Here is a 15,954-nt window from a genome sequence, read left to right as displayed (position 1 = left end):
TCTTGTGTTTGATCGTGTAGTGAGAGACTACAAGACAACGGGTGCGGTGCTAGAAGACATTGACATCGTTTGTCATTTGCTACTGACGCTCGGATCAGAATACTCAACGGTAGTTACGGCACTAGAAACTATGCCGGAAGAAAATTTGTCCCTTGACTTCGTACGGTGCCGTTTATTAGACGAAGAAATAAAGCGGAAAAGTTCCGAAGTTGATACGTTGGTGCACTCTAAAAGTGATGATGCCGCTTTCGCCGGTTCGAGCGCCGGAAAACAAAAGAAAAAGTGGAAATGTTTTGGTTGTCACAAAGAAGGTCATAAAATTTCCGAGTGCCCTGAGATGAAAAATAAGATTAGTGGAACAATGAAAAATGGTGCGCATTACGGAACGAGTGATGATGGTGTATGTTTCATGGGTGGATCGCAAGAACGTCCACCAATGCAAAAGGTGAACTGGATCATCGATTCAGGATCGTCTGAACACCTGACAAACGACCGTAGTCTGTTCGAATGTTTATTTCCGATGGAAAACCCGATGCAAATTGCGATAGCAAAGGCGGGGGAGTGTATTATCGCAAAGTACCATGGCGAGGTGAAATTGACATCAATCATAAACAATGAGTCCATTCCAATTACCCTTAAGAACGTTTTGTACATTCCGAATGCAAGAGTGAATCTGCTCTCCGTGCGGAAGATGGAAACAGCAGGATTAAAGATTGTGTTTGCTAACGGGAAAGTGTATGTTAAGCAAAATTCGAGATTGATCGCTGTTGGCTCGCGGCGCGAAAAGTTGTATGAAATGAGCTTTTGCCGAATAAGTGAGAATACAGAAAAATCATCGTTGTATTTTTGCGGCCAGATTCCCAAAGAGTTAGAACTTTGGCACCGTCGGTATGGCCATTTAAGTGCGAAGAACTTGTCAATACTTTCTCGCAATAATATGGTCGTAGGACTAGATTGCAAAACCGTGAAAAAGAGTGATACCGTTACTGTGTGTGAGTCGTGCATTGCCGGGAAGCAGACTCGTGAACCCTTCCCCGCGCACGAGGGCAGACGAACCAAAGGTGTTTTGGAACTGGTGCATTCGGACGTCTGTGGCCCAGTTACTCCGGTGAGCATAAACGGTGAAAAATATTTTGTTTCTTTCATTGACGATTGGAGCCGATTCGTTGTCGTTTTCTTGATGCGTTCAAAGAACGAAGTTGTCGAAAAATTTCGAGAATACGAAGCAATCGCGAGTGCTAAGTTTGGCAGAGGTATCAGTCGGTTCCGTTGCGATAATGGTGGAGAGTATAAAAATAGTGCGTTCACTGATTTTTGCAAGCAAAAGGGTATCGTGATTGAGTGGACAATACCATACACGCCTGAACAGAACGGTGCAAGCGAACGTATGAATCGAACGCTGGTTGAGAAAACGCGTTCTATGCTCGAAGACAGTAGAGTTAATAAAAAGTTATGGGGCCCGGCAATCCAAACCGCAGCGTTCCTAACTAATCGTAGCCCAGCTAGAGTTATTAATTCTAATAAGACTCCGTTTGAGATTTGGAATGAACAAAAGCCGAATGTGAAGAGACTTCGCGTGTTCGGTGCAAATGTGTATGTGCACATTCCGAAAGAGTGTCGAAAGAAACTCGACGCGAAATCGTGGCGCGGAACATTCGTCGGATATAGTGCAAATGGCTATCGCATTTGGAATCCCGAGAGAAAGGAAATCGTTACGGCTCGTGATGTTATTTTCAAGGAAGAAAGAAATGTTCAGCAAGTGAGTGAAGGTTTTGGAAGTGAACAATTTTTGATTCCACCACAACACACCGGAGAGCCATCGAATGCAGGCGACGAAAGTGTACAAAATGATTTAACAGAGATGGATTCTGATGTCGAGGAAACAGAGGAAGATAGATTCGATAGCGCAGCCGAGCAAACGGATTCGGAAGCCGTAGAAGAAATTGCTTATGATGAACAAAGATCACAAAAGAAACGGACAGCTCCGAGGTGGCATAGCGATTACGAATTGAACTATACTGGATTCGCCCTAAATGCCATAAACTTAGTGGAAAATTTACCAAATTCAATTAACGAACTGAAAGTGCGAGAAGATTGGCCACAGTGGAAGCAAGCTGTTCGCGAAGAAATGGATTCTTTAATGAAAAATGACACCTGGACATTAATGAAGCTGCCAGAAGGAAGAAAGCCGATCTCATGTAAGTGGGTGTTTAAAGTTAAGAGATCTGACGATGGCAAGAGTGACCGTTACAAGGCTCGTCTAGTGGCGCGTGGTTTTTCTCAAAGACGCGGATTCGATTATTCTGAAACGTATTCTCCAGTTGCCAAGTTAGATACGATTCGAGCGTTTTTAGCGATAGCGAACCAGGAAAAATGGCATGTACATCAAATGGATGTACGGACAGCGTTTCTCAACCAAAGATGCCAGATTTGCAGACAAGTCTGCAAATTCGCAGACTTGTAATTTAAGCTGCAGATTTTTTCGGTGACGCAGCTATTTGCAGATTTTTCCGTTTGGTTGCAGATATATGCAGATTTTTTAGTTTGGTTGCAGATATTTGCAGATTTTTGAATATAAAGGCTTTTGGTTACACTAGCTTTCCTCACATTTTTGTTCTTTCCAAACTTTTAAAATTATTATTGCAGACATTTGAAAAAAGTACCTGGCATCTCTGTTCTCAACGGAAAAATAACTGAAGAAATCTATATGACGCCACCCGAAGGATATAAACAAGGGGACGGCTTAGTGTGTCGCCTTAACCGTGCGCTATATGGTTTAAAGCAGTCATCGAGAGCTTGGAATCTACGGTTCGATCAGTTCATGTTCAGTTCATGCAAGGGCTGAAATTCAAGAGGAGCACCAATGATCCGTGCTTGTATGTGAAGGGATCAGGTAGTTCATTGATAGTTCTCATATTGTACGTCGACGATACTCTTATCGCATCTCAGGACCTAGCGCTGGTGGAGGAAGTGAAACGTCATTTCGTCGAAGAGTTTGAAATGTCTGATGTTGGAGAAGTGAAGAATTTTCTCGGAATGAAGGTGGAGCGAGACATAAGGAAGCGAATCTTGAGGATAAGTCAGCGTGTTTTTTTGGAAAGTCTTCTTTTCCGGTTCAACATGCAGGATTGTAAGCCAATCTCGACGCCGATGGAATGTCGCCTGCGCCTGGAGCGAGGAAAGCAAGCAGAACAGACAGACAAGCCCTATCGTGAATTGGTCGGATGTTTGATGTATGTAGCATTGACATCGCGACCTGATTTGTGTGCAGCTGTCAATTATTTCAGCCAGTTCCAAAGTTGCCCGACCGAACAGCACTGGGTACAGCTAAAAAGAGTTTTGCGATATGTTCGAGGAACGCCTAATCTCGAACTGGTTTATCAAGGGAATGATGGTGCATCCGTGCTGGAAGCCTACGCCGACGCAGACTGGGCAAACGACTTGATGGACAGAAAATCTTTATCCGGATACGTTTTCCGCATTTATGGTAGTACCGTTTGTTGGCTAACTCGGAAGCAGTCGACGATTTCTCTATCTTCCACCGAGGCGGAGCTTATTTCGTTGAGTACAGCGGTGTGTCATGGAACATGGCTTGGGCGATTGTTAGGAAATTTAAAAATTAAAATGAACAAACCAGTTACATACTTCGAGGACAACCAATCAACGATTCGTGTAGCTGAAGATGAGCGCGGAGTGGGTCGATTGAAGCATGTTGACGTGAAACAAATGTTCGTAAGAAGGGAGATTCAGCAAGGACGCGTTGTATTGCAGTACGTTCCAACAGCCGAGCAGTTGGCGGATGTAATGACGAAGGGACTGCCCGCTGGGATTTTCCAGAAACATCGAGCAAATCTAGGGATGATGGATTCCGTAAATTGAGCGGGGATGTTGGGAATGTCAATTTCCTACCCCTTACACTACAAATCCTATTCACCGACCCCTCTACGGTGAACTGTCATTCCATACCGGAAGCCTAATATTTTGTCATTCATTACTTATACTTACACGACATAACACTATTATATATCGTTCTTTCAACCAAGTCGTTGGTTTTCTTTTATTTAATTCCGTTACCACTGCCTGAATTCCCATTAATTTTGAGTTTCATTTTTGAAATTCTTGTGTTTGTTTATTTTTGCAATTATGGATTGTTTGTCTATGGCTTACGTTGTAGTATAGTTCAGATTTTACAGGTTTTTGTTGATGCAGTGCACTAGAACTGCTATCCGCAAGACATATGTTTTATTTTCTCAACAAACAAATTACAATTACAATGTTTTGTTTTGGTTATCATTATTATGATCGTCAGTGAGTTTTATCTTTCCATACACCGTCCTAATAATTAAAATTATCCCTATTATCCTTCTTTATATCATGAGCTATTCTTTCAAATTATATACTGTTCAATCCAGATGATAACTAACTTTATCATATCTGGATATCGCCAAGTTTTTCAAACGCTCAACACTAGACTATTGTTCTACTGCCTAAAATCCCTGCTACCAGAACGGGGTTGACAGAATCGAGGTAGTCTAACGCCAGTTCATACGCTTTGCTCTTCGACATCTCTCATGGTGAAATAGATTTCAACTGCTGAGATACGAGAACAGTTGTCAGTTAATACACCACGATATTCTCAATATCCAGAGGGACTATTCTTGAGCACTATTCGTCTCGGACTTACTGTCTGCCAGATGTAATCGCTCTACAATTCTCGATCGGCTGGATCTTCAAGCTCACATTCGCGCTCTATCTAATAACTGTCAACTGCTACTACATTTCAGGATAACCAACTATGGTCGTCAGTGCGCTGTTACCGGACTTCGTATTTTTAACTGTGTGGCGACGCTATGATAAGCTATGATTGTGTCTATTCTTAAATGTAACTAGTCTAGGCAATCACCATTGGGGCCAAGAAGTTTGTCGGTGTAGATACATAAATAACAATATCACAACAGTGATGCATCTGTTTAGCCAAGATTATGGAAAGGCTTAAGCATACAGATGTGAAATACCATTTTATCAGTAAACTTATATTTGTATTTGTATTTTATTGATTACTTCAACTGACCTTGTCTGTGGTCTTATTGAAAACTTATAGCTAAAATACATTGAACGTAATCATTCTATCGACGTCATACAGGCTAGTAAACATAAAAATCAGTTGAAATTACGGAAAAAAATACACAGGACATCACTCGATTCATTATCATACATATACGAACATAAAAATCAATTACAATGCATGTACGGATCTAAGCATATCGGGAACCGGGTTTCCATGTAACATTTGCACGGTTGATGAACTTGCGATATTTGACCCCACGGGGCCATGTCCGAGCATCCAATACGATAGACTTCCATTCCACACCAAGCTCGATTTTAAATAAAATGTAGTCCAAAGTATCACTGGTCTTCCAAGCTGGTACTAATTTCGTTACTTCTAATTTCTCGCTTTCACTAAGTCCAACAGCCTGTCTAACCATATAGCTCACATCAGATTCGGTTGCGCTAGTACCGATGTTAGACAGAAACAGCAAAAAACGCTCGTTATCGTCTTTCGTCTTATTGCACGATGGAAGAATATCCGTTCTATTGACATGATTATTTTTTGGGCGACTTTGAAAAACTGGCGAAGACACTGGTGTTGATTGGCGGACCGCAACTGTACTGAAATTGGATGCCATCACCGAGAGTGTGCTCAAAATATCCTCGATCTTCGCATACATGCTTGCCATCTCATTGTCGATTTTCGTAGGCGAACATTTAGGAGAAACAGGCACTGCGTGTTGTATATCGCGCATCGTTAAAAATCTATTCAAACAGGTATCACATAGCCAAATAACGTTACTGGTAAGGCAACAGATATGCGATTCAGTCAGTCCAACACAACTGGCATGAAACTTTTTGTTGCACATACCTTCACAGATTGCAAACAAATCAGTTAAATCAATCAATAAACTACACTTTTGGCAGTCCATTTCGCTTTGTTGTTATCGGCGTCTTCCCTGTGATCCTACGTGTTGAACAATGGCACTGTATTCCGGTCGTAAGCGGCGTCAAATTTTTGTTTTTATAATGTACGACGTAGAAATTTCTCCAAGTATGCTGACAGAAAACTCAGTTATCAGGCTAGATACTGGCACACGCAAGTTCTACTAAATTTTAACTAGTTTTACACAAATAAAAACGAGAATAACCAAGAGCGACGAAAACTGCGAGTAAAACACATAAAAAAGATATATTAAGCGACCAGCTGAACCTTTAATCAATTGAACCACATGATCATCTTGCAAACACACCCGATTGCTCGATTCCAGAGATCAAGGTCCAGTCTTGGATTGTCGGATTGAGAAATGTATAAAGCAGTTACAGTTACTACAAGTCGCAATCAATCAAAACTACCTGTACAACATAACCAACCATTAACGTTAGTAAATCATATCTGTAATAGACAATTTTAACATTTCCAGGGTTGTAATGCGCCGGGATCAAGTGTTGAAGATATGCCTCAATCACGCCCTAGACACAACCGTTGACTACCAGAAGAAGGATGAAAAGTCCTGGCAATTTGTGGCGAATGACTTCTCCGAAGGCACATTTGAGGTGATGAATTTCTCACTACGTTTCAAATCGTCGGAAATTGCGGGCGAATTCAGAGATGCAATCAAACGAGCGCTGGGGGGTGAGTTGGTGAAGACTCCTACCGGAACCGAAAACGAGCACGAAGTGACTCTGGATACTACAATTTCGACTCCAAATAGCAACTTCAACTTCTCGCAACTAAGTGATATATCACTGAATGATAGAGAACTGGCAGTTAGTTTAAAGCTTCCGGAAAACTTTTTCGAATCTCCGAATCAACCCTGCACGGGTTGTAGAGGTTGCGAACCTGATAGTTTCCAATTTCCAAGCTACGCAATGGTGGTGAACAAGGAGCTTGAAGATGATAAACCACTACCAATAAGCTTAAAAGATGTCAAACCTCTGCCTGTAACACAAAAGTTTAACAAATCTCCGAAGAAAGTGAGCTTCTCTGACAATATCGAGGAGCAGAAGATGGCAAGCCTCTTCAATTCGTTGTCCACAAAGCAGGAAACTAAATCACCATTTAGTGTTAGCAGTTTTGTTGCAGCTGAAAAGTCTTCGTCAGCGACCGTTTTTGGAGGAGCTTCTAAACAAGTAGAACAAAATACACCAAAGTCCATATTTGGAGGTAAGTTGTGTATAGCTGCTCTTTAGCTTTGAAATAATTTTTCATTTGCATAACAGGTTTGTCAACAACCGGATCCATATTTTCTTCCTCCCTCAATACTACTCCAAAAACAGTCATCATACCCGCTCAGTCTTCGGCCGACAAATCAAAGTCACCGTTGCTACAACCATCTGTGTTTGGTTCAGCATCACCTGCACTGAATAAATCTGTTGAGGGAGTGAAATTATTTGGAAGTGGTTTCGGCCAGAACGCTGTTAGCACAAACATTTTCGGGGGATCACCAACTATAACGACTGCTGCAAACGAGGAAGGTTCGAAGACTGCTAACAGTAACGTGTCAAAACCAATTTTTGGTTCAACTGGTACTAATAGCACATTCGCTGGAGTTGATAATACGACGCCTAAATCAGTTGTTGGTACAGATGTTTCCAATACAACTGATGCAGGAGGGGAACAAAAACTGTTTGGTTCCGGTGGTAATCAAAAAGTGTTTAGCTTCGCTGATGCTGCTAAGGGGTTTGATAAAAACAGTACTAATGTCACCAAATCGGAACCCGATTTTCTGAAGAACTTCAATTCCGGTGTTGATTTCGCTGCTCTGGCATCTGGTACAACTAGTAACTTCTTGACCAAGCAGAGCGCACCCAACAGTGGCTTTGTTGGTTTGACGGTCAAAGAAGACTTTTTCACTAGAATGGCAAATAAAACTAAACTTGACAATAGTGGCGGAGCTGATCATGAAAACGACGACGGAACAGTTGGAGAAGAGAACTATGATCCCCATTATGAGCCAATCATTCAATTGCCTGATGAAATCGAAGTGCGAACTGGGGAGGAGGATGAGATCAAATTGTTCGGAGATAGAGCTAAACTGTATCGATACGATGCAGATACTAAAGAATGGAAGGAACGAGGTGAGTTATTAAATTATTTGAATGAACAACACGTTTAGAACATACCTTTTTGCAGGTGTTGGTGAACTAAAGATTTTGCATCACCCGGGACGCAACAGTTATCGACTGCTGATGCGCCGGGAACAAATTTTCAAACTAGTGCTGAACCATGCTGTGACGGAGGACCTACAAATATCTCCGTTGAACAACTCGACGAAAGCATTCTCTTGGGCTACTTTGAACCATGCCGAGGAAGGTCCACAGCTTGAGCACTTGGCGGTTCGGTTTAAAAACGAAGACATCGCAAGCATCTTCATGACCGCCTTTGATCAGTGTCAAGAAAAGCTACGATTGAAGCCACACTTGGAACCGGACCAGGATTAGTACCGGCTATACGCTGGACGTAAGTAATTAATTAAGAAAAGGTAGTTATTCATTTTTAATGTTATGATAATTGGTAGTCTGTTGCATCTCAGTTTATCTGTTTTCTGTACTTCTTCTGTACTGTACTTCAAGCTACAATTTAATTCGGTTACAACAAATCGTTACTGTCCAGAAAAAAATCCGATCATGTTATCTGCAAAATAAAATTCACACGAAGGTGATGGACAGAATTTTGCCAGCCAGAGTTAATTTCTTTTGTTTCATCAAAATTCGTTTTTGCGCGTGAGCCGCCTATTCTTCCTAATTGTGGAAACAAAACTGAACAGACGTTAAACTGTTGTCTCTTATATGTATAACCTCTTTTATTCAATACTATAAGCTACAATTAAAAAAGTAACTTGAAGTGACAACCATGCGTGGGCAGAATCCTCTGAATATATTGAATCCCGCAAAAAAAAATTAAAGAAAAGACTGACGTGTACCTAGTGAAAATTATTGAAGACAATTTTCCACCCCAGGCATGGCCAGTTTTTCACTTCAGGTTAGTTTTGATGGGTGCCGCTTGTAGCGGATTAGGCTATTACTATCGAATGTAAGCATTTAGATCGTAAGCACATTTGACACTAAACGAGGTTTGGCTATTTTTTCCGATATTTTCGCGCAAACTACTTTTTCGATTTGAGTTTGTTCAGAGCTCTCAACAACAACTACGTCTTGTTGAATGTCTATCGGAAAGTGTCATAGTTAACCACATTGGCAAATCAAGGCTAATTAAAAAGTTTCAATGTAATTGATATGACAGCAGTTTGACCCGTTACTAATCCGAAAGGTGTCCAGGAATAATTGCATGTGATAAATATTATATGTTAAGGTAAATATCGTATCCATTAAAAATCGCGCGTTCAAGACTATTGACACGGTGTTACTTATGCTGTTCTTTCGGTTAATCGATAATAGAGCAGGTGGTATAAGTCCAGTTTTTTCCCGTGGAGTTGCGAAACTGATAAGCAACCGCAGAAACCTTATTCATGTTTTCGAATCATGAGGATTTTGCATAACTGATATCTCCGGCATTCGTGCTACATGGCCAGTCCACTATAGTCTGATATGTTTGATCAGCTCTCCGATGTCAGCATGATTGTGTGCTTGATGCAGCCTACCCGAGGCTGTCAATATTTCAGTATTTCGTAGTTCTAGCTTTGAACATACCTTTTAGTTTTCTTTAACTGTCCACAAACGAGGCAACAAGTCACGCGTCACATAAAATAATCACTAGGATTTTTTTCTATTTATTCACATGCGGCAACAGAAACAAAGTGTTGCCGCATGTGAATAGCTAGAGCAAACTATAGTGATTAATTAATGCGACGTGTGTCCTGTGCCTTATAGGTGGATAGAATAGCTGCTATATTCGATTAATCCACTTCAGATCTAAGATATGAAAAATCAGATCTAAGATATGAAAAATGAAACCAGGAACCAGACAGAAGCATATTCAAATCGATTTTTCTTTAGTAGAGCAGAGTGGGGTCAAGTAGGTCATTTTTTTGCGATCTCGAGCGACGTTTTTTTTTGCACTGATTTTGACAAACTAACACTCGTTGGAAAGGTTATTGTCTGGCAACGTTTTAGCAGTAACGATTTTATGCAAGGCTAAATATTTTTCAAGAATAATAAATGAAATCCCTTGACGCCATTCAGGTAAGAAAATGAGGAAGTGACAATTGATGTGAAAAATCATGAAACCGCGAAAGAAAATGCTTAAAAATATTATTCTTCGAGAAAAATTAAATAACAGAATATCGTCACAACTTTCACAAAACGGGTGTTCTACAAGGGAGTAACTTGGGACCTCTGCTGTTTGTACTATTTTTCAGCGACGGCGTATTGCTGCTAAGAGCTGGCTACAAACTAGTTTATGCTGACGACTTGAAGAGTTGTGTCTTGTTGTTCGTACTAAAGAGGTTTACTGCAAATTTTCGTTGATTGGTGTAGCAGAAATAAGCTTGCCACTAACGTGGTAAAATGTGGTTATTACGTTCCATAGTATTTTATGCCCTGTGCAGTTCAGTTATAGCATTAACGGTGCAATTCTGACAAGAGTCGGACAGGTGTGTGATTTAGGAGTGCAGTTGGATTGAAAACTGGGTTTTATTTTTAAGATAGCTAAAGACTTCAAGGATCCCCATTGTTTGAAGGCACAGGCTGAAAAGGCTTCAGTGATCTGGTTTCCACATCAAGTATCGTGGTGCATTAGAATCGAACGAGTGCAGAAACGCTTTCTGCACATGTACTGTTAGAATATGTCTACTAGGCTTAAGATGAGTTGTAAAGATTGTTATTTGTGTTTGTAGGGTTTTAATAGATGGTGGTTTTTGCGCCCGACTGAGAATGGCATGAAAGGTGGACTTTTTCCCATTCATTCCGTCCGTGTAGACTTTAAAGTCCGATAGACATAATGAAATACATAAATACATAAATACCATAGAAATTAGAAGATAGACATAAAACCTAGAACAAATTTTATCGGGAATCCTGTGTACTCATTCACGTAAAAGTGCGCTACAAATCAGACTCGCACTCAAGCTAGCATACGTGCATATTATAGAATCCATGTTTGCACGAAAGGTTCGTATATCGACTGTTATAAGTCTACTGGCCGGTCGTAGCGCAGGCTAGCGGAAAGTTCTATCGCACTCTTGTCATCCCGCATAATGCCATGGTGTTGAGAGAGAGAGAGAGAGAGAGAGAGAGAGAGAGAGAGAGAGAGAGAGAGAGAGAGAGAGAGAGAGAGAGAGAGTGCACGTTGTTTACGGCAGGCACTCAAAAAGTTTTTTTCTCATTCAATTTTTTTTTCGTGTGATTTCCCTCGGCATGATACTGTACCTTGATGTGGTCCGGGGGCTTTTCCACCAAAGCAGTATTACAGTGATTATATCACAGAAACTTGGGATACGAATATTTTCTTTTTAGTTAAGTTACATTGTGATCAATTTTAGTACTTAACTTGGCGACCTTTATTATCCACTGCCATGGTCAAATCATATACAATGTGGGTTTAGGGCCCAATTCTCTCTGCAAGCAAATTTCTTATTCTCTCATATACACTATCAATCTCTCATTCCAAACGTACAAACGTGGCCTACACGATAGCACAAACCTGGTCACAAATACGAACGCCCGCGTTCTCGCCAATATTCAAACATCCCGATTGATTAGGTGAACGTTGGAACCTAAGAACCTAAGCTCGCGTAATCATGAATCGGTTACGTCCGGAAGTCTCCGCCCTTGATCCTAGCAGCCCAAATTCATGCCTTTAGTTGGACCAATAGAAATAAAAACTAGATAAGACGCCCACGCGCGGTCATTGAAGAATACGCGAACATGCGAATGGCCACACGCTTACAAAAATAATGTGCCCACGCGAAGTTACATACTAGCACACGCGACAAAAATGTCCACATACAAACGCTCGAGTCCTTCGCGATCATCCACGCACGACCACACTCACGATCTCGTAAAAAGTATAACACCCCGGTGACTAAGTGAATGGTTTAGCACTTATAAATTAACAATCCCGGTCTCGAGAGTGAACCTCCAAATGCCCGTGTTCGCGCGATCATGAATCGGTTTCGTCCGGAATCCCCTATTCTAGGCCCTAGTAGCATAAGTCCAATGCCGTCAGGTGGACCAATCAAAAATATAATGCTCATATTCACTAAACTACATAAAAATCGAATGTATACACACAAAGTCACATACATGTGACAAACAAATATAAAAATGCTTGAGCCCTTCGCGACCATCCACGAAACCTATACTCGCGCTCTTCCAGACATTAACATCTCGGTGATAATATGAACGTCTCAGCACTTGTAATCACTCAAATGTAGTCTTAAGCGTGCACCTACAGTCCCCCGCTCTCGCGCATTCATGAGTCGTTCACGTCCTGAAGTCTCTATCCTCGATTCCAGAAGTCTAGGTCATGCCTTAATTGAATCAATTAGCTCTACAGCTCCAGTAGGACAACTCTCGAAAAAATCGGCACATTATTAATACTCAATAACAATACTAACTCTTCTTTTTATTTTATTTTTATTTATTTTCGGTCTCATGCGTTATATTCTTGTGATGACCTTTTCGAGCTCATACATCCAAGAAGAGCAACATTGCTGCCAACAATGATTCTTCTCTGCCATCAGACGTCGCCAGGTTTTAGAACAATGGAGATGTATTCTCATACTCGATGGAATCAGATAAGTAGGAACGATCAACAAACTGCAAGTAGTACACGTTTCTTATTTTAACAAATACAATAATATTCGTATTAAAATATTATTTACAGGCTCCACATATATCTCAACACAAACAAATACACAAATGCTTGACAGGTGACTGGGCCAAGTGCATTCACTCGTAGGATCTATCATTTCGAGGATCGCCTCGATTCCACGAAACCAGTGCACAAGTAAACTGACATAAGCTAGTCTCATCTGGTGAATGCATGCAACCTGGAAACCCCAGACACGACAGGACGAGACGGCAGACTGGACTCGACGAGGCCTAGTTCAGAGTTTTTGGGCATTCTGCAATGCACGGTTAGTGACCTAAAAAAGAAACATTCGGCATGTTATTTTTCCTTTTATTACTATATCTTTAGTTAGGTTCATACTCACACTCACTAACACAATCAATTGCATATTCTCTCATATACACTCACATCAAAAACGCCCAAACGCCCCTAACTTTCAAACACAAACCTGGTCAAAACGCGAACTTACATTACAATTTCAATCATTCACACACACCTACGCTCGCAATTTCGCCAACATTAAAACACCCCCTTACCACAGAGAACAGACATCCATGATCGAACAAAAATATTTAAAAAACGTGTGTAAACATTTGAATTAATATACTAAAAACACTAGCGCCGCCACACCAACCTATCCCAACTATCCATCAAATCGATTCCGGAACCGGTTCAAAATCCTGGAGGGATTCAGCATGGAATCTAGCTCAAAGAAAACAACCGATTCCGACTCTATCGGTTGACGCATTTGAGCTGGAATTCATGCTGGAAGTCCGAATCGGTTCCGGACTAGTTTGACTGGGTAGAGGAATAACCGCTGTCAATTCTGTCGCACTCAGCCACAAAAAAAAACATGACGACAGTAGCGTACCTGTTTTAGATATCCAAACTACCTTCGAAACCGTTAGAGATTTTACACAAGTTGAATGCTGAAGATGGACGTCTGTTCTCTGTGCCCTTACTTAGGTGAACTTTTCAGCACCTATAACTTTACAACCGCGGTCGCAAGCATTAACCCACCACTCGCGCGATCATAGACCGGTTACGTTCGGAATTCTCTACTCTCGACTCATGCCTTCAGTTGGACCAATCAAAAATGATGCTCATATTCGCCAGACAACACGTTCCTCTACCATACACTAAAAATTAATTATCATATTCACGGTCCGCGCGCGATCGTTCAAGAATACACGTGAATATGCGAATGGCCACACGAATTTAAAATCGAATTTATGCACGCAAAGTTAGAGACACGCTAGCATTCAAATGCTCGAGCCTTTGGCGATCACACTATTACACAATTAGTAAACGCCCCCGCTAACCCAGACAGATATGCACTCCTGGACTCGAACGCTAAACACCACACCTTCCACACATACACCACCAAGGACTGAACATTAGATTCATACATACAAAGCAACAAGTAATAATTACAGGTATTCGTCTGGCAACCGGGGGAAGTACATCTCAAACGCAGAACTTATCATTTCAATGATGGCCCTGGATCTGCGTTGCCTGTGTTCAAGGCACCATAGCTTTGTCCGTCAGGTCAAGGATGTATGAAACCCGCTAGCCACCACCCTCGGCCCTAGCTGCCCATAAAGGGATAAAAAAAAATTTTTTTTTCGTGTGATTTCAATTTACAAATTACATCCAACTAAATAGAACTTTAATTGGTACACTAAATAGATACTCCTCGCAACAAAATTTTTAAATTATTTAAATAGATACTCCTTGCAAAAAAATATAAACGAAAATAAAAGTCACAAGAACAGAACATGCTTCGTAAAATCAGTTTCAAATATATTTGAATGTAAAAATGGGAAATTAACTTCAGGCGTAAAAATCGGACTGAAATGCTTCAGCATAAGAATCAGTTAAAAAGTTTTCTACCGCAAAACTGGGAAAGGATGTACCTCCAGTATAAGAACGGATAAAAAAAAAATAATTCGTGCGCAGGAGCTTCCGTATATCGTGAAGTTCAAAATTAAAAATCGGTTAAACAAAACTGCTTTTTAAGAATCGGATCCAACTCTTGCAGAGGAGAGCCCAATTTCGATTTTTATGCTTAAAGTTTTATATCCGTTTTATATATTCTAATATATTTGAAGTGAGTTTTACGAAGCATGTTCTATCTGTGCGACTTTTATTTTCGGCCGCCCATATAGCATAGTGCTTTCGCATTGGTCTGCTAAACCAAAACAAGTTTTGGCTTCGCTATAGCTCATCGGCATAACAGAAGTTCTGCTCAGACGGGACATCACGTTTGACCAGTCGTTTGAATCGAAACGTAAATTGTTTCCGTTTTGAGAATTAGCGTCAAGCCGGCGCTAAATTATTCCGGCAATAAGTTAGTGTCGGTTTCTGATGATACGAAGTCGAAACGCTTCCATGACTTTATTAAGTTACAAACGCATACAAACAGTGATTTCACTAAAAAAAAATTCGCCCCTGGGAGAAACTTTGATGTTTACCAAATTTTTACCCCTTAAGGAGAAATAGCCCTTCTAGCCATATTTTGCTACTACACGTACATGAATGCTGTAATGTATGTACAAATATGGACAGATATAATAAAGATAATTATAATCCTACCTTCTCCGTTGACTTTGTTTACAATTCAGATATTGTATGTCCAAAGCTACCGCTTGTAAAAAAACTTCTACTGTTGGTGTCTTTGGAGTTGGCAATGCCTTTTGTACAACGAAGGTCAATACAGTCGTGTCTTCAGAGGTTTTTGCAATTTCTATCATGTTCAAAAACTCGTCGATGATTTTTTCTTAAAATCGACGGTGCTCTCATTGCTTTTTTCCAAGCTAGCTTTCTCATCCGCTAATATTTGGGGATGCCTCAAAGACGCATCCAACGAATCACAGGTTTTGCAGGTTCCTTGAACGCCAGATTGAATTCGGTGTTGAAAATTCGACGAAATAAGTTGTATCAAAGTTTCAATAGCTGTTTTACAGGAACAGGGAGCGATATCCTGTTTTTTCATTCCGCTCGGATTAGAAGAGATCGACTTTATGCGGTAGTTGATTGTGGAGCTATGGAGCCATGAAAAACTACCAGCAAACTTTATGGATAATACTGTCTGTGCTCATCTATTAATTGATATGTAAATGTGTTCTGCTTTCTTCGAATTTGCACGA

At 40.7% G+C, this 15,954-nt stretch overlaps 1 protein-coding gene across 2 annotated transcripts in view; it reads left to right on the top strand.

Moving 5' to 3' along the window:
• Window positions 1-9,294, top strand: part of LOC131684373 (E3 SUMO-protein ligase RanBP2-like) — a 38,984-nt gene extending 29,690 nt beyond the window's left edge. For both annotated transcript variants that reach the window (XM_058967205.1, XM_058967204.1), the window contains 3 exons: window positions 6,474-7,216; window positions 7,273-8,130; window positions 8,186-9,294. In XM_058967205.1, the coding sequence (XP_058823188.1) occupies window positions 6,474-7,216; window positions 7,273-8,130; window positions 8,186-8,493 (1,909 nt within the window). In that variant the 3' untranslated portion in view covers window positions 8,494-9,294. The remainder of the gene's footprint in view (window positions 1-6,473; window positions 7,217-7,272; window positions 8,131-8,185) is intronic.
• The last annotated feature ends 6,660 nt before the right edge of the window (window positions 9,295-15,954 follow it).

The sequence above is a fragment of the Topomyia yanbarensis genome, chromosome 2, assembly GCF_030247195.1.
Source record: "Topomyia yanbarensis strain Yona2022 chromosome 2, ASM3024719v1, whole genome shotgun sequence".
NCBI classification, from domain to species: Eukaryota; Metazoa; Arthropoda; class Insecta; order Diptera; family Culicidae; genus Topomyia; species Topomyia yanbarensis.
This window is presented reverse-complemented; position numbering and strand designations above follow the sequence as displayed.